This window comes from Drosophila suzukii, chromosome 3 (assembly GCF_043229965.1).
Source record: "Drosophila suzukii chromosome 3, CBGP_Dsuzu_IsoJpt1.0, whole genome shotgun sequence".
Taxonomy (NCBI): Eukaryota; Metazoa; Arthropoda; class Insecta; order Diptera; family Drosophilidae; genus Drosophila; species Drosophila suzukii.
In genome coordinates, this window is record NC_092082.1 from 78,555,426 (window position 1) to 78,577,180 (window position 21,755).

Here is a 21,755-nt window from a genome sequence, read left to right on the forward strand (position 1 = left end):
GTGGCAGATGGGTGGGCGGTAGGCCCTTTTCGTGGGTTCTTTTTTTCGTATAACAGATTGAGGAAGATTCTCGGGGCTTTTGTGGCAGTTCGTGCTTTGGCTTTGGCTTTGGCTATGGCTTTCCTTTGCTTTCCTTTCGATTTTCTTGTTGCTGTTAGGCAGTGGATGTTGCTGGTGTTCTTGGTGTTGCAGGTTGCCAGTCGCCAGTTGCCAGTTGCTGTTGTTGCGGCTCCCGTCTTGCCAGGAGCAGAATAACCCAGCAGACACGTGTGCTTTTCTGCAGTTCTGCTTTTCTGCTCACTTTCACTCATTGCTCACAGCTGCTGCTTTCCGCTTTCTCTCTGCTCCTGGCTTTCTCTCGCTCTCGCCAGTTCTCCGTTATCCATTTTCCGTTCTCTTTTCTATTTTCTCTTGGCCAAAAAGGTGTGCGTGCATGGCCGCCAGGCAACTGCCACCATTTTCCATGGGTACAAGTGCCGTTACTCAGCTGAGCGTGTGTGCGTGTGTGCTTGTGTGTTGTGGCTGTGTTTGTGAGTTCAAGGTCATCTAGCATTTGCAACAATACGAATACAAATTCAAATACATTACGATGAGCCGCGCACATGAAAGCATCCTTTTCTGTTTGTTTTTGACAAATTCGGTTGCCCTTCGCGTCTCTTTTGCATACTATATAGATATTATATAAAAATATATATAATTATTTGCATGTGTTTGTGTGTGGTCCTAATGCTTAGCCTAAATAAAATATTTGCATAGTTCAAATACTTGTCCTGCATGGGGTTTTTGGTAATTAGTTGGTATTCAGAAATTATTGCTTAATGCATTTTTAAATGTATACCATAAATGCTCCTATAATTTCTAGCAAAAGATAAGTAAGATAAACTAAGGTTAAGCAAGTTCATAATTTAAATTTAAAGTTTCATAATTTTTTGGCCTAAAAAACATAACGGCATAAAACTGTTTAAAGTGTTTTTAACCGCATTAAGAATTTTCTTTGGGCTGAAGTGCATCCCAAAAGTATGCAACGAACTCGAGGCGCCAACTTTTCGGTGCTTAAATAATTCATTTTCGGTGGCAGGTCCTCTGACTCGCGATTGCATGCATATCCTGCGAGAGTGTGTATGTATTTGTGCTGGTGCTTGTGTGTGTGGTGGTCCCTCCTTTGGCTGTGTGTGTGCAAGACAGCTTGTTTGCTCGTTAATTGCTTCGCGTTCCGAGACGGCCAACTTATCGCCGGGCTCCGTAGTTGTAGGCCTGAATTGCGCCCCTGGCATGGCCAAATCAGCTGGCGTTGTTTTTGCTGCTGCTAACTCAATTATACACTCATTAAAACCGTATTTACATTTCTTCGCCTGCGTGTATAGTATATGAGGGAGTGAGTGAGATTTGCCGCAAAAAAAGCTAAGAAATTTGTGGCCGCAGAGTGAGTGTGTTGTTCGCAATTTAATTAAAAGCGTATGCCCGCCATCCAGTAATAGTTGAAAGGCGCAAGGTCGTTTCTACGTGTAATAAAAAATATTAACATAGGCATATGCATTTTTTACGACTCTTCAAAGCATTTGAATTAAATTAATGACACCCTGTTACTTTATTAAAGCAGAATGATATTATCTACATATAAATTTAAACGATCCCTGCTTTAAGGTAAATATATGGGCAAACTCTCCCCTTTTTCTGGGAAATACTTATCGACTTTAGTAAGCGACAGTTTCTGTCAGCTCGTTCAAGATTGTTTGCAATTCAAGTCAAAGCCCCTCGTGCCTGGCTTTGCATAAGGTTTTGACCTTAATGGAATCGAAGCAAACATAAACACAGTGGGCCAGCAAGATAAATTGGGAATGGGTTGCACGTGCCCTCGCTTCTTGGCCCACACAAACACAGATACTCGACTATGTGTGTCCTGATGTTGCTGCTGCTGCTGTAAGTGTTGCTGCTGTTGTGTTGCTGCTGTCGTCGCTCATAGGCAGCAATTATGGTTCGTTAGTGTGGCCCGTATTTGAAGTGTGCGACAAAGACAAAAGCCAGAGAGAACAACAACTGGGCCAACAACAAGTGCCATAAAAATTAAGTTAATAAAAGGCAACGACGAGCCGCTTTGTTCTGTCGCCCTGCCTTTCGTACCCTTTATTATTACAGGGAAAGGGTTTATTGTTTAGGAGAAAATATAGGAAACCGAGTATTACATGGCGTAGAGTGTTCAATAACGTAATCCTTGTTATACTTTATAAGTAAAATTATCGTAACAATGATATTTTGATTATAATAAAAACATTTTAATTTCAATGAATTTAATATTTGCACTTCCAATTTAAAGTATTTTCTGTTGAGTTTCTAAATGGAAATTTTATTTATTTTAAAAGTTAATTTTCATATGAGTACTAAACCCTCCTAGTAAAACAGGTATTTTATGGTACAATTCAGAGGTCTTTCTTGTCTCAGGCTTCTGTTTTTGTAGTGGGCACGAGTTTTTGGCTTATTCTATTTTGCACTCTTTCACTTACTTCTCCGCGGCTTCTGAAACTGTTATGATTGCTGTTGCCGTTGCCGTTGGTGTTGGTGCCTCTACTGCTGCTACTGCTAAGGACCTGGGGTTAATGCTGAGCGCGGTGTCCTTGGCACGGCCCCTCCATTGTGAGTCGGCATCTTGAAGCGCCGCCTGTAGTGGTAATTGTTTTTCCAGATTGGCCAACATCCCTCCTCGCGTTACTTCTCACCCAGCACCCAGTACGCCGCATTGTTATGACATGACCTCGCACGGGTTAAACATTTATTCCCCCGCTCTTCCACTTTACAGGCACTTACTTCTTGCTGTACGATTTCATCGATTACTTCGATAAGGACGATGCCACGGCCCTGCCACGGGACAAATATCTCGAAATTATGAACAACATTTTCGGCAAGGCAACGCAGGCGGAACGCGAGGCCATCATTTTCCAGGTAACTTTCCATTACGCAGTTGCATTCGTGGTGCAACTGCAATTGCGTCTGACAGATACATTGAAAACATTTTTTATTTTTTAAATTAAATATTGGAAATATTATTTTAACATTTTAAAATTGTGTTGGCTTTTAGCTGTTCTGTATAATATTAACCTTTAGTCAAGTTTTAGTTAGTTTATTTAGCTTGGCAATGCAGTCTCCAAAAGCTCATATTTTTTCCAAGTACATCAAGAAAAATCCCTTAAAGTGCATTTGTGCAACGTGCGACTGCTCCGTGTCACCAGCAGCATCGTTGCATGTTCTAAACACGTTAAATGCGACGTCCACGGTGACGGCTGGCTGATTGAATTGCATTTAGTGGCTTTATTCATTTACTCTGTTCTGTAGCCGGGAAAATTCATTTTGCGGCATTTTGCGTCAGCAGTGGATATGCTTTTGACAGTTGACAACGGGCAGAGTCCGGAATTAGACGGCCCCGGAGATTCTCAACGAACCAAAACCTCTGAAATAGTCAAACGCAAATTGGCTAAACTGACAGATAACTTCATTTCGTGATTGGCTGGGAATTTTATTCCCGTTAAGTTGGCAATAACTCAGAACTAGACTGTATATGATGCAAGCAGACAAGTATTTTAACCAAAAAGCTACGCAGAGAATTTATTTTTTATCGCAAATTTTTGTTTTAGGAAAGCTTAAAACTATTTAGAAACATCACTCTTAACGGTTTATTATCTGTGGATTCCAGAATATATTATAATAGAAAAACACTGCCTACTTTTATAACGGTTTAGTTTATTTGGCGCCCAACGTGGGGCTTTTTATTAAATAGCACTTTCGATAAGTCTTGTTTAATGCCTAAATTATTTAAAATGTAAACACTGAACCCGAGTTAATATTTTGTCTCCGTTTTCAGTACACCAGCTGGGAGGGCAATCCGGGATACCAGAACCAACAGCAAATCGGACGTGCTGTGGGCGATCACTTCTTCACCTGCCCCACCAACGAGTATGCCCAGGCTCTGGCGGAGCGAGGCGCGTCCGTGCACTACTACTACTTCACACACGTGAGTACCACATCGGGGGTGACCACTGTATCCTGACCAAATGGACTGTACGGCCTGGCGGCCATTAAATATTTCTCAGGCTTTGACACGTAAGATGGCGTTGAAACGCGTGCGTCCAATCGTAATGCGGTCAAATGGGGCGCAAGTGGCGCAACGGCACAAAAATCCACGATGAACGCAGGCCACTGCAATTTGCGTGTCATTAAAATTGCACACAAGGCTAATGGCAGGCAGTAGTCCAGCTCAGCCCCAAAGTGGATAACTGTCGCAGGTATTCGACACTTGGGAAATTTCTGTTCCAGTCTAAGAAATTTCTAGATTTTTCATAGAATTTAAAATTAATTTAGGCCATTCTTAGTTAGGGTTTAGACTTCGTAAACTAAGATTTAGATCTTATGATTATGGGAACTTATTTTATTCATTATTTTTTCAAATTGAAGAACGCATTAAACAGTGTAACTCTTAGCATGATGCATTTTTCTCGATGTACTCCACTGTGGCTGCATCTCCAACGAAGGCAGTTAAGGCTGCGTCAAATGTCAACGCGACTGTGTGAACCTTAATAATTAATGTCTGAATGATGGTGGGGCGTTTCCCAAAGACCTATGTGTAGCACTGGGGGCTGAAGGGAACCGCCTGAAAAAGCACTGCTTGCGGCTAATCTGCAGCACAGAAAGTGAAAGTTTCTTTAGTCGGAATGAGGTCAGGAGCAGACCCTAGTTGATTGCTTTTGGCCGAGAATAGCTCGAACATGAAGACAAGCCAGTGTTATTTCATTGTCTATAATTATTCAGGTAATGAAAAGTTCACGAACAGGCATCTGTGAAGGTTAAAGTTGAGATAGTAATTAACAAAAAATATTCCAGCTTACGTAAGGGATTGGTTTTTCCCTGAATCTTAGAATATTAATTTACAAAAAATTACAACTGAACTTTAAAGTTTTCTTTTCCATTCTTTGGAGTAAGTCGTAATGATTAAGACTTTTTTACTAACTATTCCTTTCATCATAGACGATAATTGGCAATAGGTGCGTTGAGTAAGTGATGTAGTATCGACTTTATTGGTCAATTAATGCGTTAACCTCTCGCGATCGTTCAAGTACACTTTCCTCGTAATTGCTGTATTTGCTATGATTGAAAAATCACCGCCAGCGGATAAAGATATCTGCCCAGTCCTATGTCAAGTGCAATTTTACGTGGCGTGTCCGGTCACTTCGTGTGTATTTTTCAATTAATCAAGCAATTTGTTGAAGACAGCCAGAATGCGTGCAATCCATTTGATTGGACTTCATAATGTCACACCTATGGGGCAAGGGTCGTTGTGTTTGCTGTCGTCGTTGTCGTAGTTGTTACTGCTGTTGTTGAGTTGTTGGCTGGCAACCTTGGCCGCCATAATTATGGTAACCAAAAGTTTCACGCAACACACGCCCACCAGCGAGTAAAGAACCCCTTGCACAGAAAAGCCCCTCGTTGGGCGCCAATTAAACTATACGCACACGCACAAGCTGAGGAGGTTGGCCGCCCTGGGCAGACAGAACAGAACAACTGTACAACTACACAACTACTTTGCGGGAACAGGACTGGCAATCGTTACTGGATCACGACCCTACGAATGGGAATGTGGGGGGCGTAGGAGTGTGGTTGCGGAGTCGACTAATGAAACTTCAATTTACGAGGTCACGGCCCGCATGCCCTGCACGTGTGGGGCATAATTTCAGTCAGTTATTTGTTTAAACGACTTTGGCTGCGCTGCTTGCTGCCTTTGGCCGTCGATTGATATCGGCTTGTTGCAGGCCCATTTGGATCGGCCTAATGATTAACAAATACGCAGCTCTCACAAAGCGTATACGCAGTGTGGCCTGTGTAATATATTGATTTTTCGTTCGTCATCTTCGATTCCTTGAATACACATTTACTAATAGCGACGATTCGTAGTCGATATTGACCGATGATAAGTGGTTATTTGGCTGAACAAATCACTGCAGCAGGCAAATCAATATTACGTATACGCAGTGTGAACCAGGAAGGCGTATGTGAAGTAAAATATAGAATTTTCTGATTGATATATTACATTATAACTATTTATTTAAATAACTACCCTTCACTTTTGACTTATGGCCAATACCGTGGGATAGTTGACAGTGATAATCAAACTGTTTTCCCGTCGGGTTGTCGCTCCTTCCGGCTGATTGCACAATATGCAAACTGAGTGCGTGCCGGGTGCCAGTTCGACTGCATTGTTTATACCAAATCGCCCGTTAATAATCCAATAGACCAGCTGGGGCCAAAAGGCTGGCGGGCTAGCTGGCAGGAGTTGGCTGGTTGGCGCCCCAAAAAATGGAAATGAAAGCAAATGAAATTAGTTTTAATTACAGCCGTCAAGTTGCAGCAACAGAGCTCGTAACTCACTTTGCCCATAAACGGGGCCGCGATGGGGCGACGAAGCATGGCGAATGGGGTCGCCAGCTGCTAAAGTGCCTGCCAGATTGTCTATCTGCTTGGCTGGTGACCAGGGGGCAGTCCAATGGCCACATGCTTGGCTGGCCAGGCAGCCAGCCCACTTTCCTCCCACTTTTCCCAACATTTTCCGACCCTCTTGCCCGGCTCCTGTTTCTGTTTCATTTTGCCGTTCGCCGCTGACTACTGCAGCGTGCAACGTGCCTGGCACTTAAATAAGTTTTCCTTCTCAACTGCTTCTTGTCCTGATCCGACCCCTCCACCCTTCAACCCATTTTCCGCTTTGGCCGCACTCCACTGTACTTTACTCCACTGTAGTTCACTACTCCTCTCAACTTCTAGACTCTCGACTATGGCGTTTCTCATTATGACCTCCGAGTCCAAGTTTCTCTGCTGTTTGCAATTTTGCGCTTAAATCAAAAAAGTTTAGTCCTCTGCTCCGGCTGCGTACAATTTTTCATTATTTGCACGAAAAGGCGTAAGGACTGCAGGACTTTTATGTTACGTGTGAGTGTACATGTATAGGGGACGTGTGTCCTGACAGCCAACGGCCAAGTCGCATAAATTTCCAACGGCTTGGCAGGAGCAGAAGGAGAAGCAAAAGGAGCAGGAGCTGGAGCAGGAGTAGAAGCCCCGCATTACCAGAATTACCCTTGGCATATCCCGGACACTATTCATTATGCGACTTGGCACTTGGCTGCCAGCCTGTCAAGGTGCAGCTCAAGCAGAGCCCGACTGTGGCCAACTCAAGTTGAATGGTTAAGTGGTTAGCCCTCAGCTTTCAGCTCTTGGCCAGGCCTAATGGTCAGCAGAATCGCATTGGCGGGCTTTGGTTTTTCGCTTTGCACGAGATTGCATTTTACAAGGGGATTGCCTAATTAGCATTTGGGTTGGAGTTGCCGTTTCTACTGGAGAATTTAAATCAGCAGATAAAAGCAAAGAGTGGCTACAGAGAAGTAGCTTTACCGAAGCTCAACAAAGCCTAAGAGTATGCCTCCCATGTTGTTGAGTTTCAGAAGCTCTTCAAAAATGGTTTATTTAATTTACTTAGAAAACTTTCTTATAAATATTGTAATAGTTAGTTAGTAATTATAATTATAGGGTTTCGATCGAAAATTGGTATTGATTTTGAAGATTGGATACTTATATTGAAAACTTATAAGTATAATAAGATTATTTAATTAAGAATTATAGTTTTAGATTATTTTGTTTAAAAGTTTTAACGACAAACACTTATTTCGCTTTAAAGTTGCAACCTAAAACTTCTTTTTATGCATTTGTTCATCAGTTTTTGGGCTTATCCTTAAGCAGATGTCACGGCGGACATGGTCCGTTGTACAATAGGACGGATACGCAATGTGGTCGCACATGCACGTACTTATGGCAACAGCCTGTTCTGTCCTGTCCCGTCCTGTCCTATCCTGTCCTATCTTGTCCTGTCCTGCAATTCCGCAACATCATGGTCCCCCAGATGCAGTTGCAGTGCAAACTGAAACTGCCGTGAGATACGTGAAATGGCACCACACGAGAGCATTTAATGCCGCTGCCTGTCAAGGGCGCCAGGGTTTTGGGTCTGAAATGGTGGATTCTGAACTGGCTGTCGACCGGGCGTTTACTTATTTATTCATTCGTTTTTCATTTTTTTTACCCGCCGCTCCAGTGCGCGGCATGCTGCGACAATATTTACAATTTACAGGGAACGCCAGCGAGCAGGCGAGCAAAATCAAATAAATAAATAAGAAGGGTAGATGTTTATCTGCATAATTTCTGGCTGAGTTTACGACAGCGTCGCGCAGCTCTGTTCTCGTTTTTCGGCGGCTTTTCACGGCTTTTCCTTGGGTTTTCCTGTATTTTTTGTTGTACTAACTTCATTTCTCCCCTTTTTTTTGCAGCGCACGAGCACCTCGTTGTGGGGCGAATGGATGGGCGTGCTGCACGGCGATGAGATTGAGTACTTCTTTGGCCAGCCGCTGAACAACTCCCTGCAGTATCGACCTGTGGAGCGAGAGCTGGGCAAGCGTATGCTCAGTTCGGTCATCGAGTTTGCCAAGACGGGGTGAGTTTCGGGGCCCGAGCTTCTCACCTAGAGCTTTTTCCCCGTTTTATGGCAAACTTAGCCAAGTTTTCCACTCCAATCCCATAACGAAAGCTTTATATAATATCCCTTGAATTGCAGAAATCCCGCTCAGGACGGCGAGGATTGGCCAAACTTCTCCAAGGAGGATCCCGTCTACTATATTTTCAGCACGGACGATAAGATCGAGAAACTGGCCCGAGGTCCTTTGGCGGCCCGTTGTTCGTTCTGGAACGATTACTTGCCGAAAGTCAGGAGTTGGGCAGGTGAGTGATGATGATATATATATATCTAGATATAGTAGCCCGACACACTCCGATCCGAAGGTGAATGAAAGTACAGTCATCGTTGGTGGTTTCTGTTTGCCATTGTATTGCTCTGTCTGTGTTCTTCTTTTTTCTGCTTGGTGTTGTGTTGTGTCGTTTTCGTTTGTGTGTAAGTTTGGCATACAATTAACATAAATTTGGTATTCGCTACGATATATCGTAAAAAATGGCATTAAGTCCGCTAATGGTTGTCGGCATCATCGGAACCACACCTCAAGACGAGCTGCGAATCGGGTTCACTCTGGTCAAGCGAGACATACGAGTCCCGAGTGGATTATTCACTCGAATAATGTGTGTACCTGTGATAACGGCGATTAAAGTGCCAACCTATCCCAAGACTTTCTTTCGGGAATCTCTGGACAAAGAGCAAGTGTCAATGGGGCTCTGAAACGATAAGTCGAACACTTACCGTTCGAATGATTGATGATGCCCCTGAGCTGCACTGGGAAAAATATCATTTAAAAAAGTTTTTCCACATATGAAATTTTAAGACGAAAGATATAAAGCTATTTTGTTTGATGTTTTATAAACATATTTACTTTTTTATGATTACCTCCCCTGTTTTATATTTGAGTAATACTAAAACCATCTTATAACTTCGATGATATAACAAACACTAAAATAGTTTCAAATATATATTTTTTCTTAAAAATATTATATGTGGAATAATATTATATGTTGTGTAAAGAATAAGTTATGAGATTTTTTTCTGTGTGCTGTACAGTTTAACCTTTTTAAGTTCCCTTCTTTTCACTTAGTCGCAGTGGTGAGTCATGGGGGCTGACGCGACTGTTTCGGTGAAAGATCTTATAGTTATGCTTTTTAATTTATTTCATTTATGCGTAGCATCATTCGCCGCCGTCCGTTTTTCTTATTTATGGCACTGTCAGCTTTTCAAAATGTGCGCATCAATCAGGGAAATGAGTTGCGAGACAGATCGGACGACTGACCGAGAAAGAAATGTAAATATGCATATGCCATAAGCCAAAAGTGTTCAGCCTGGCCCTGACAATGATCAATGGGTAGGCCCGTAAAAATCGAATGTCTCTAGACATAGTTTAAACTGTGTGCTGGTGGGCGTAGCGGCTCTTATATGTTTGCACTTAAGGCTGTTTAAGCTGAAGAGCCATTAAAGCGAGTGGACGAGTTTATGGTTTTTGGGTGAAAGATCACCATCGCCGAGGTCCGCGCCACCAAGTCTGGCCCGCAAGCTAACCACTAAACCAACAAATCGATGAGTGGCACAAAAGAAAATTACTGTCTCACAAATTAATAAAAACTTAATTTATGCTAATTAACCATGTTGGTTTTAGGAGCTAATTTTGGTTTTTGGTTTTACATAAATCCGATCGATCGAGTATGCAAATGAGGCTGGGGGAACGAACTGGGGGACTTGTCGCGAAAGGGCGGACGGTGCAGCCCCTCTCCTAATGCAGATATCTCCTCAATCGATCATTCGACGGGGATTTGGATTGGGATGTGTGTATATGACAAGCTCCACTTTTGATCTGGCTGCGGTAAAAGTTGCCACTTAGCACCCGAAGTTTTCTAACCCCCCACCCCAACTCTCCTCGAAAACCTAAAATCAAAACAAACTGGTTTTTGGCAAATTAATTAATTTGCATTTGTATATGTAGCGGTTTATTCTTTATGGCCAACACCGCTTGCCAACAATGCTTCCCATTTGCCTTAATGGCCATTTAAAATTTCACCCAAGATCTAGTTTGTATTAATCTTATACAATGGGAACTGGAACTGGTCGTCCTGCTGTTTCTACCAGACACGCTGGCACCGCTGGAGTCGAGAAATGTCACCGGCCGCGATAAATAAACGATTGCCGTGTCATAACTCAGGCGCACGCGTTGAGATACGGGATAAAGACCGCTTGTAGATACAATATCTTTTGCATTTGTATTGGCTTTTCTCTTTCGACTCGCTTTGTTTCGTTTCGTTTTAGGTTTTTGGTTTTTGGCTTTTAGCTTTTAGCTTTTAGCGACACGTGTTTCAAATATGCTCGTCGCATTTAATTTGTATGTGGTTTTGGTGTTGCGGCTGTGCCAATTTATTTCTTCATTATCCGAACGTATAATCTATGGTTTGGTCAGCCTTTTAAATTCAAATTAGCAAAAATTAAATGCACGCGACAGAGTGGCTCAAGAAATATGAACAATTCGGATATTATAAAAGCGATTTATTGCCCAGCTCAGACTGAAGATTGATTTCGAAATTGATTTGCTTTGCTATGTTTTATTGCCTTGCTTGATTTTAAGTCATTTTGCACACTTGCACTACACCTGACGGGTATTATAAATTATAAGTCGTTGAGCAAGTTATCCCTGTACTTTAAGCAGCAGAGAAAACAAAAACACTTTGCCGGTCTTTGGGCCTGGTTTGGCGTGTTGAAATCTGATCGCCGGCCGGGCCATTTGAAGTTTGTATCTTGTCTGGTTTGTTGTGGCCAAACAACTTTCGAATGAATTAGCACACGAAATTTGACTGAACATATGTTTGCATAAATGTAAAAAATCAATGATATGACAATGCAAAGCAGACCGTTCTGAGGGACTTTTTTGTCAGTCAAAGGTAAGTTCGCGTGAAATTCTCCCTAACTTATTTTTTTGGTTACCAATGCACCGAAACTCGCACCAAAAACCAAATGCTTTCCTATTTTTTGAATATTACTTTAAATGTCCTTATCATTTTTGGCTTCACTTGATCGCTTTTGAGAGAAAACAGAGCAGTAGATTAGAAAAAATGGCTTTTTGTTGAGAAGAATGGAATTTCATGATTTGGAGAACCTGTTCCAGAACCGCCCACATACATAAATACTCATTATTGATCTGGGCTATATTTTATTTTGAATATAAACTCCGTTATCTTTCTTTTTTCGTAGGTACAGGCTGCGATGGCGATTCGGGAAGTGCTTCCATATCCCCAAGGCTGCAGCTCCTGGGAATCGCTGCTCTGATCTACATCTGCGCCGCATTGCGAACCAAAGGGGTTTTCTAAAAGAAAACCACTTCCGGCAGTAACCACACACAGACACAACCACACACACACACTGGAACTCACACACCATCACAGCCACAACCACACCCACACACACTTAAAGTTAGAACAAGTATATAAATAAAATTTAGCAAGCGGAAGGAAACCAAATTTTTTGTAGGCGCAGACATTTGTGTAGGAGCAGGAGATTTGTTTACGGAATTTAGTAGGATCGGTTTGAGCAAGTCGATGGCAATTGCTGAACATTTGTAAATTGAACTTAGAGCTCTACGCACCCTTAGGCAGTCTGAGGGTCGGGCAGGGTCCTTCGAAGGACCCTGGACTCACCGGCCAGACTCCGGAGACCACTGTAGCCACATGCCACACGCCACGCGCCATAGGCCAGGCCCAAACCAAATTGTTTTGTGTAGCACAATGCTAAATTGCTTAATTTGAGAAAGAAATTGGCCAAAGAATGGACGGACGGAATTTTTGATAAATATTAATGCAAATAGAAGAAAAATAAATGTTTGTCATGCCTTCGGGGGCAGCCAAAAAGAAACAAAGTTTACAGATACGTTTACCGAAACGGAAAACTCGCTCAGATGACAGACACTTTATGCCACGCCCACATTCTTGAGCGATCTTTGAGCGCATTTAATGGCACAATTTTTAGCTTTCAGTTCGAAAAAGTCCTTGTTGCCTAACGATATTTGGCCAAATTGCATTGGTTTCATGCTTAGGTTGAGGGTTCGTTTGATTTCGATTCACTTTCCCAAGGAAAAAACCACACACGAAATTGTAACCACACAAAATTCTTATGAGAAAAACCCAAATGGAAATTTTCGGAAAATCAACAATTGTATTGTACAAAAATTGGCATTGGTTTATTAGAGCGAAGGGAGTAAAAGTTAAAACCAAAAAAAGAAATGTAGCCCCAAGTCAAGCACTACCCAAGACAAATTTTTTCGAAGCGAACAAAGCGAAACAAATTGATAAATTGTAATAAAGAATCGATCGAAAAATGAGGTTTAAGCATAGTTCGGGGGCGAAGATGAAGACGACGACGATATTTATAATGCAAAACATATCAGTATATTATTGTATTTGTACTAAACGTTTTACAAATTGGCTTAGTAAGAAAAGTGGACGGAGGAATAATGAAATGATTTAATACTGAATAATGGTAATTAGAAATTTTATACACATAGCGAAATTGGATCAATGATTAAACACAAAACGTATTGTATAATGAGTAACGTATATGTACTTGGTATGTCTATATCTATAAATAAATATTGTTCAAAACGTAAATCCAGAAAATGAAAGATAAAGATCATTGTCAACCCTAGAGTTCAGTGTGTGTCGCAGACTAAATGAGAGCTAATGAGTAATCGTAATTGTAATCTGTAATCGTAACCGTACTCTGTAATCGTATTAAAGGCATATCAATATGTATTAACTATGAAAAATCGAAACCCTTTCGAAATTTACTAAGGTAAGCCACACTGATATTAATTAAGTTATTTTTATCAACAATTATTATAATACCACACACTATCTGATAATACATAGATTCAAACAAGTATTAGACTTATGAAGAACAACAACATTAACTGTTTGCTAACATTTGAAAGTTTTAAAACCAACCAATAAATGAGAAAACCCCTAAACCAAAAACCAAACCAAAAAACGAAAACCAAAATAAATAAACGATTATTGTATTGTATTAGGTATGAACTGTGGTCGAGGCCTACTGAGCGATGTTCGCTTTCAACTGTAGCATCTAGGAAATTTATGTGACCCTCTAGCCAGGTGACGAATGCACTTAGGACACTGTGTTCGATTCCGTTATATCTGATACTACTCGTACTCAACACCAACACCAATGCAAGCAACGATATCAAGCCACTCACTTAGAATTCTCCCCATAGTTATACGACAATTGCACCGCGATTAACCAATAATTCAACAATTGAGCGAGAAGCGAATCGGAAGAAGAAGAAGCAGCAGATCCACAAGGCATTCCTAAGTTATGCATTACTTTAAATACATCTTAAAGGGACAAACAAGACAACTAACATAACGAAACAAATAAAAACACAGCATGATGCGAAATAATAACTTAAACAAAAGGATTTTTTAAGTATATGTGGAACATTTATATTTTTATACCATGCAAGAAGCGAAATGAAAACAAAAACCGAAATTGCGTAAAATGGAGATATTAACAAACGATGAATAACTTTAAAATTTTGTACTAAGCCATTGTCTAAAACTGTGGACACGAAAAAGTGTGAGACGAACTCCAAGATAACTAGCTTTAAACCCTATTCCCTATCCCTATGATTGCACCACGTTCGCCTCTTAACCGAAACCAAGAGAAAAGAAAAAAGTAAACCTAGGTATATAAAGTAACCGATTCCAAGACTAGACTTGATAGTTAATCCATTCTGTAGAGTGAGTGGGCCAAAGCGAGTGCTGCCTGTGACAGGGCCACGCCCACTTGGCCGGCCTCCAAGGTCAGGTGGGGTCGTGGGGTCAGAGGTCACCAAAGGCAGTATTAACTGTGCGTCCACTCACAGAGAGCATAGAGTTAATAGATATCAAAGAGAAAATGCACGGGTTTTACGTGTATTATGCCTTCTGCCTTCGAAAAAAAGAGAAGTGAAAAGTACTCATTCTACGACTACGTTGATATTACCATTGATATGCATTTCCAACACCCCGAACCCCCCCTTATTTTCGTCTCACCCGAAATTAGGAATATTTTTTTGTCATTTTGCATGGTTTTCGGCTCAAGCCAAAGAATTGACAATATAATATTTCGCCTTAGAAGCAAAGGAACAAACGAATGAAAGACAAATTCCAAGTGTTATGCTTATAGATCTAAATTTTTATACATGGACATGGACATGGACACTTCGTCGTCTCTTTTTTTGGTGAACGTGCACTAAACGCTACTCGTATGATTTGTATAGATTATGGCTTTCGTTGCGGTTCTTCCAGGTCATCTTTATAAAGTATATATATATTAAAGGATAGGACAACCACACACACGCACCAACTCTCTCACACGAACACATCTCAGTGTGCTTTTGCTGTAGTAGTCTGCCAATTGTAAAAGAATTTATATATAAACGAATCGAAACGGAAACGGAAACACTCATATTCTAATCTATGATAATAATGAAAGCATGCTGGTCACACACACAGACACGCATACCCTTCCACAAACACACAATTACACACACACACTCTTCATAGAAGGACGAAGCATAGGAATAGGAAATACATGAGCAGCATCCTTAGATGGTTATTGTGTTTGTGTTTTGTATAAGAAAGCGAAACCCAAACCAAAACGAAGAAAACATAGTTCAAGTTTTTGTTTATTGTGTATTAAGAACAAGTTAAAAATTGTATCAGCTACGACATCTGATAATAAAATCGAAATCTAGGTGGTAGACAAAACTCTCTGTACAATGTAATAAATATGTTGATTGCTATACAATAGAATACAATACACACTCACATGAAAAACAGATATATAAATCTAAATCTGAAGAAGTTAAAACATATGATACGATTAAAACTGAAGAAACCAGGCACAGAAATGCATTTGACATCACAACAGTTCTCACAATTAGAATTAATGGACAGAGAGAAGAGGTTTAGTAAAATAAAAACACAGAGTCTTTTATGTATAAAAATCAAATACATATCAATATATGGCCTATTGTTTATTTAGTTTAATTATATATTATGGATAACACACTTGAAAGCAGCAGGTGTGCAGTAAGGCTCTGATTTATGACTTTTTAAGTAGGAAATTTGTATAAATTAAGCAGCAAGCAAACACAATACAAGCAGAAACAAGCCAGAGAACGGAAAACAAAAACAAATTGTGGTTAAATATGTGTTCTTACTTGTTAGTGGTAATAAAACAAAGGTAAAAGTATAAAAAAAAACAATTAAGCAACAAAAACTGTAATTATAACTGTTAGCTTTTAATCATGCCAAGCATTTTCCGTTGAATTCCCCGAATTTCGTTTCGAAAACTCGCTTGAAGATATATGTTTTCACTTAGAACACACGGATTAGCTTATATTGCAAGTTGTAGTTGCCCAACACACACACACCCACCCCCCATAAGAACACCCACACAGAGATAACTGCCCATTTGAGTAATGTGTAATGTCTATGGAACTACTTAATGGCAAACAAATACTCGAGTCGGGCATCACTAATGCAAATAAAGTTAAAAGGTAGCTAAAAATAACAACTAAGACAACTTTTGTTCACGCAAAAGAGCAAAAGTCAAGAGCAGATCGAAAATTAATAAATCGAGACTCATAAAAGTGGATACAGACAACCATACTCATACGGCTAGTACAATGGCAGCTCCAAAAGTCCTCATCTTGTGTTCCAAATTTGAATATATCATTTGATGGCGACGCTTTAGTGTTCAGCAAAAGTAAACAGATACAAACCAAAGGCAAAAATTAATGCAGAACTCTATTTAATGTATATGACGATGTTTGTTTGTGTGTCAATGACGGAACGTTGTTAACGATTAAATTATAATTATTATTGTCGCAGAACTTACTTTAAATTCAAGGAAGACGAAATGAGCATTCATTTCACGGGGTGCCGACCTCGCGCAGACAACAGATAACATATGCAAAACATAATTGCTGTTTTAAGATATTAACTATATATAAAAACAAATATATATATATACAGACATACATCTAGATTGAAAAATGTGACATGAGCATACAAAATGTAGGGATCATTTTACTGAATATTATATACATACTACTACATATAATCGAAACCAAAAAAATGAAATTCTGCTAAACAAAGAAACAAATTAAAATTGAATGCTAAATGTAATACGATTACTGAAACTCAAGAGAAAGTAAGCAACTACCAAGAGAAAATGTAATGTGTAAACAATTGAAACCCGCATTGAAGCAGCATAAAGAATACAAAAATTTAAGTGAAATTATATTACGAAATATATTGTATATCGATACAAGATGGATACAAGTAAAATACAAATAAAACTCATGTATCATGTACTAAACAAACAGTAATCCGCTTTTATTTCCCGCCCCGGTCGTCGATCATTTGTCAATGGCATGTGCACATCTGTCCATATTTTCAGTAAGTCATCATCAGCTTCAGGAAGCGCCCCCTGTGAGAAACATCAGAGACAACGGCTCCATCACTCCGACTTAGTAACTGCTAATTACACGGCACTTTGCATTTGCATTAAATCAATAAAAACTGAAATGATAAACACCAAATAAAATCGCATATTTACAGCTCGCTTAGCCGAAGTGCAGAAAACTTTAATTTATGATGCATATAAATCCACAATTATGCCGCCATTTCCGCATGCCGACTGCAGACCGAGATATGCAAATTAATCACGGCAAATTAAAAGGAAAGGTGCCCATAAATGCCCACCATAGTGCTGCCCCGTCCACCTAATTTGCGTGCCAACATTTGTCAATTTGCCCAGGGTTCAGGGCTTTTACGGTCGCCATTTCGTGCCCGTAATAAAACTTAAAGTGGCCCCGACCCCAAGCCTGAGCTTTGTGAAAAGTCTATCTCAGGTATTCCACCGGTTAACGAATCTCCATTGCTCTTACTCGAAGTTATAAAAATCAAATCATCTTGAGTATTATTTTGCATTAAAAATATTCATAAAATAATAACTGTGAGCTAACTAACTATTTTCATTTGGGATAGACCTTTGTTAAATATTTCCAATTATAATTAAAGAAGATACTATCTATGATGGTTATTGTTTTATTACATTATTCAAAACTAAAGACCATTTATGTTGGATTAACACTCTCTGCCTTCTTTTTTTGCTTTACTAAAGCTATTAACCTTATTTTAAGAAAACAATTCTCGAGAAAATAATATTCTTGAAGTTAGCATATAAATAAAATCGATTTTTATCTCTTCACACTGCGGCAAAAATAAATTACAATTTGTATAACTCTCTAATTGTTTTACTAGTTTAAAGGAGATCAAACCCGAAAAGTTCTAAAATCAAACAAAAATTTCAAAAGCCCAAAAATTCCTAAAATCTATGGACATTACTTTAAAAAGGGTAATAAAAGGAGGAGGATGCATTGTCATTAGGTTTTGGCTCCCAACGCGGTCGCTGGCATAGAAAAGCCGACAGCTCTGTAAATGCAAATTAGCACTGCAGTCCACGGCCACTTTATTTGAGTATTTGAGTACATAGTCGTTAAGTCTCTTTATGCCTGGCATATTTAGTAAAGTTTATGTTGTTTCTGTATCTTCTCTTGCAGAATTTGCGCAGCAGATAACCCGCGTGGCCACCTCAACGTTTGTCTACCTGAAGACCTGGCTAATTAGTGGCTAAAAGGAGTCTTTTTCAAATACCTCTCACCAAATGTTATAGTTAATCAGGGCACTATTCAAATTACTTCCACGGAAAGCAACAGAAAGTCTGGATAGGATAGGTAGGCTAAGGAAGTGATAATAAATTGCTAAGGAGAGAATATAAAGAAGACAGTAGATAGTACGAATTTAGAAACGCAAATCCCAGTGCTTCGAAATGCAGTTTGAAACTGAGTAAGATAAGATAAGATATCGAAGAGGACAAGTGCTGGACACCCTCACAATTAATATCTCGTACTTCCCCACTCTCAAGTTATTCACAAGAAATACAAATAAAATTGTTCCGCTTGATTGATACAAACTCTGTCTATTTGCGAAGTTTGAGTATTTCCGTTTCTAGCCGGTTTCGCGGACGCCATTACTTAGTTTTAATTGATCCGCGGACAATCGCCGAGCGGAGTTAATCTTGCGATCAAATAGGTTTTTACACGCGAAAGGCAGCAGCCTTCAACCTGACATATGAATAATTTAAATTTCGCCGTATGCCGTGATGCGTCTCTATAAACCAACCGGGCTGAGAAGTCGAGCCAACTCGAATCGAACCGATGAGCCATAGCCGGCGCAGACTTCTTGGCAGCGTTCCTGTCCATTGACCCAGCATGGAGCCCCAGACCCGAAAGAAACCCTCGTAAACTGGCTATCAGACAGGCCAATGAAAAACTCTTGGCCCGTCATAATAAGCCGGGAAGAAAGGGGCATCTTCGGTTCGGAAGATATATATATTGGCCAGATAAATGAGCCAGCGCACGGCGGAGACAACCAGTCACCACTCGTCGTAAATCTTCGGTTCGCTTAGGTTTTCTGTGGGTATGGAGATGGAGATGGGACTGGAGCTGGGGATGGGCCAGCTAATTCTTCAATAGAAACAGAACCTGTTTCCAATTATCGTTTTGCATTTAGAGGTGGCCTGGTCGGGCTTTCGCCGGCGACTGCGTTTTGCTATGGTAATTTCGACGGAAACGTGGCTAGATGGCCTGTCTTTGTGAAACAAATTGTTAGTGTCAATTAACATATATGGGCTGTGGCCAAATGATGCTGCCAATAAAAAAGCAACAACAAAGCAGCTGCACAGTGAAGCACAAGCGATTATAATGGTGGCAAAGCCCTTTGATCTAGTATAAATAGAAGGGGATTCCGGCGACTGTGAACCATTTAAAGTCGCCAATCACTAATGACCTGCCCATCCACAACCGGACCGGCGGCTTAATCAATTCCAATTAAATGTTCACAGCTTTTCGCGATATGTTTTGGGAACTCGCCGCCTCGAGGTCACTGTTCCTGGGACTCGAAGAAGGTGTCGGGCTTCGTTCCGTCCAACTGAAACCAATTAGCAGGTGGGGTTCCATTCCCGGCCAACATATGCTGTCTACAAATGATGTCAAGTCGGGGACTGGAACGGTCCCACGGGCGGGGAACTACACTCAGAAAGATAATAAAAAGAGTATAAAAACCTTTTTAGTAAAATATTCCTAATAAGAGTCTTCACGTTTTTTAAATTTAAATATCCAGTTTTATTTAATTTTAAAATAAAGTTTGATTTTATTTTAGCTAACATTTTTTTAAAAGCCTTTTGATCTTTTTTATTTATTAACAAATTTTTCTTTTACTTTTTATTAGCATAAATAAGAGTATACCAATTGAAATGGTTTATTCATTTTAATTAAAACTTTTATAAGAATGTTCTATCCCGAATAATAAACTGCAGCATCTCTATTGATATTCTCATTTATGGCCACACTAATTCGTAGGTGAATGAATGACTCGCTGTGCAAATATTGTTATTCGATGGAAATTGTCAAGCTGCGTATAATGCGCCATCAAAAACAATTATAGTAATGTCTTGAGCAAATATTTTTAGCCGCCTTCGACGTAATCTAAAACCCAACCGCTGACGCAGTGTGCGAAAACCAAGTTCAATGGAATTGTTTATGTCTCTACGGCTGAGAGAAATGACCCACTGCCTCGAAAATACCACCCACACGTGCGGCGCTTCTTGGCCAAATACTCAACCTGGCTCTGTAACATGAGTTATCAGGCTATCAAGTTGGCCAAATCCAGAGCACACGCGTCACTCCAAGCGTGGAAGATTCATTGCCAAGTTCGTTGGCACTTCCGGAAGGTCAGGAGAAGATAATAGCCCACAAATCATACCACAATTGTGTGTCTGTTTACAGAATTGGCCATGGTGTGGCTTATATAGCCCAGGGTCGATCGTCTATCGATCGCGGCTGTTGACAAAAAAGTTTGTCGCCCCGTTGGCCAAATATGGGGCACTTAACACGGTGACTCAGGTAACGTTATTGGGGTATCGAATTTTCAAGCTCTTCAACTTGCCACTTATTCCGTAAATTTTGGAGATCTTTAAAAATAGTAAAAACCACTATCATCAATTATGATGATATTAAACCAATATTTCCCCATCAGAATTAATATACATCCAATGAAATTTCAGTTTACTCAACACTCACTACACATCCAGTTCAGATTGGTTGGCAGCTGTGGAGCAGTCAAATAAATTACAACCCGAACACATTTTTTTTTTCATGCGAGAGCAAAAGTTTTAAAAATTTAGAATTTTTAGAGTAACGGTTTGGGACTTGCAAAATTTACGTGAATGTTGAGGACCATCCAGACCTGTGCCGGCCAACAGGTGCGCTGCCTGGCCAGCTATGGCTCCAGGTTCACGTACCAGAGCCACTCGATGTCGTATCCCCATGGGCGGATCGAGAACCACTACCAGGTGCTGAATGTGCCCGTGGGCTCCAGCGACCGGGAGATCAAGCGGGCCTTCATCGAGCTCTCGAAGAAGTACCATCCGGATGCGAATAGCCAAACGCGTGACTCGGAGGTCTTCATGAGGATCTGCGAGGCCTATCAGACGCTCCATCGGCACAATTCCCGGCAGATCTACGACTCCCGGCTGCGGATGCAAAACCAAAACACATCCCCACCGGAAACCACGTTTACGGGTGGGCATGTCTATACGGTTTGGTCACAATATCAGTCCGCCGTGCGAAACAAGCAGATGGGAAGGGGTTCCAGGCGGTTTAGAGGCGTAAAGACCATCATCTTCAAGGGAAAGGTGGTGAACAAATGGCTGCCGGTGCGAACGACCCTGGCGGACCTTCAGAGGTTGGGATTTGAGGGATCCTGGCAGGATGAGTACTCCTTTCCCAACAGCCCCATCTTTTACCTGTACCTGGCGGGATTCTGCGTGGTGGGCGGACTGGTTATAGTGGATGTAATCAGCCGATTTCAACAGCAGTCAATACCAGTGGAAAATGAAAACGTGGATATCGAAATAGATCCTGTGGCCTCAACAAAAACACATCCAACCATCCATTCTACCTAATTCTGTTTTTCTAGCGAATCAGCGACAACTCATGCATATGCATAGGACACTGCCTTTGTTGTACTCCCTGGTCTCGTTTGAAAGAAAAATATATAAATCTGTTCGTTAA

At 40.7% G+C, this 21,755-nt stretch overlaps 2 protein-coding genes across 4 annotated transcripts in view; both read left to right on the forward strand.

The window, feature by feature from the left end:
• Positions 1–18,336, forward strand: part of Ace (Acetylcholine esterase) — a 39,606-nt gene extending 21,270 nt beyond the window's left edge. Inside the window, exons 5-9 of one of the 3 annotated variants that reach the window (XM_070996525.1) lie at positions 2,795–2,937; positions 3,854–4,003; positions 8,352–8,515; positions 8,636–8,799; positions 18,183–18,336. In XM_070996525.1, the coding sequence (XP_070852626.1) occupies positions 2,795–2,937; positions 3,854–4,003; positions 8,352–8,515; positions 8,636–8,799; positions 18,183–18,256 (695 nt within the window). In that variant the 3' untranslated portion in view covers positions 18,257–18,336. Of the gene's footprint in view, positions 1–2,794; positions 2,938–3,853; positions 4,004–8,351; positions 8,516–8,635; positions 8,800–11,752; positions 12,370–18,182 lie in introns of those variants that run through there. The other 2 variants (XM_070996523.1, XM_070996524.1) reach the window with 2 other exon arrangements.
• A 2,411-nt stretch (positions 18,337–20,747) lies between these two features.
• On the forward strand, positions 20,748–21,755 carry LOC118877798 (uncharacterized). Its single transcript, XM_036817921.3, has one exon. It carries the CDS (start codon positions 20,909–20,911, stop codon positions 21,644–21,646), a length of 738 nt encoding a protein of 245 aa, XP_036673816.3. The 5' UTR covers positions 20,748–20,908; the 3' UTR covers positions 21,647–21,755.

Excerpts from the sequence above, each read along its gene's own strand:
- LOC118877798 (XM_036817921.3), top strand. The coding sequence starts at position 20,909 with ATGTTGAGGACCATCCAGACCTGTGCCGGCCAACAGGTGCGCTGCCTG.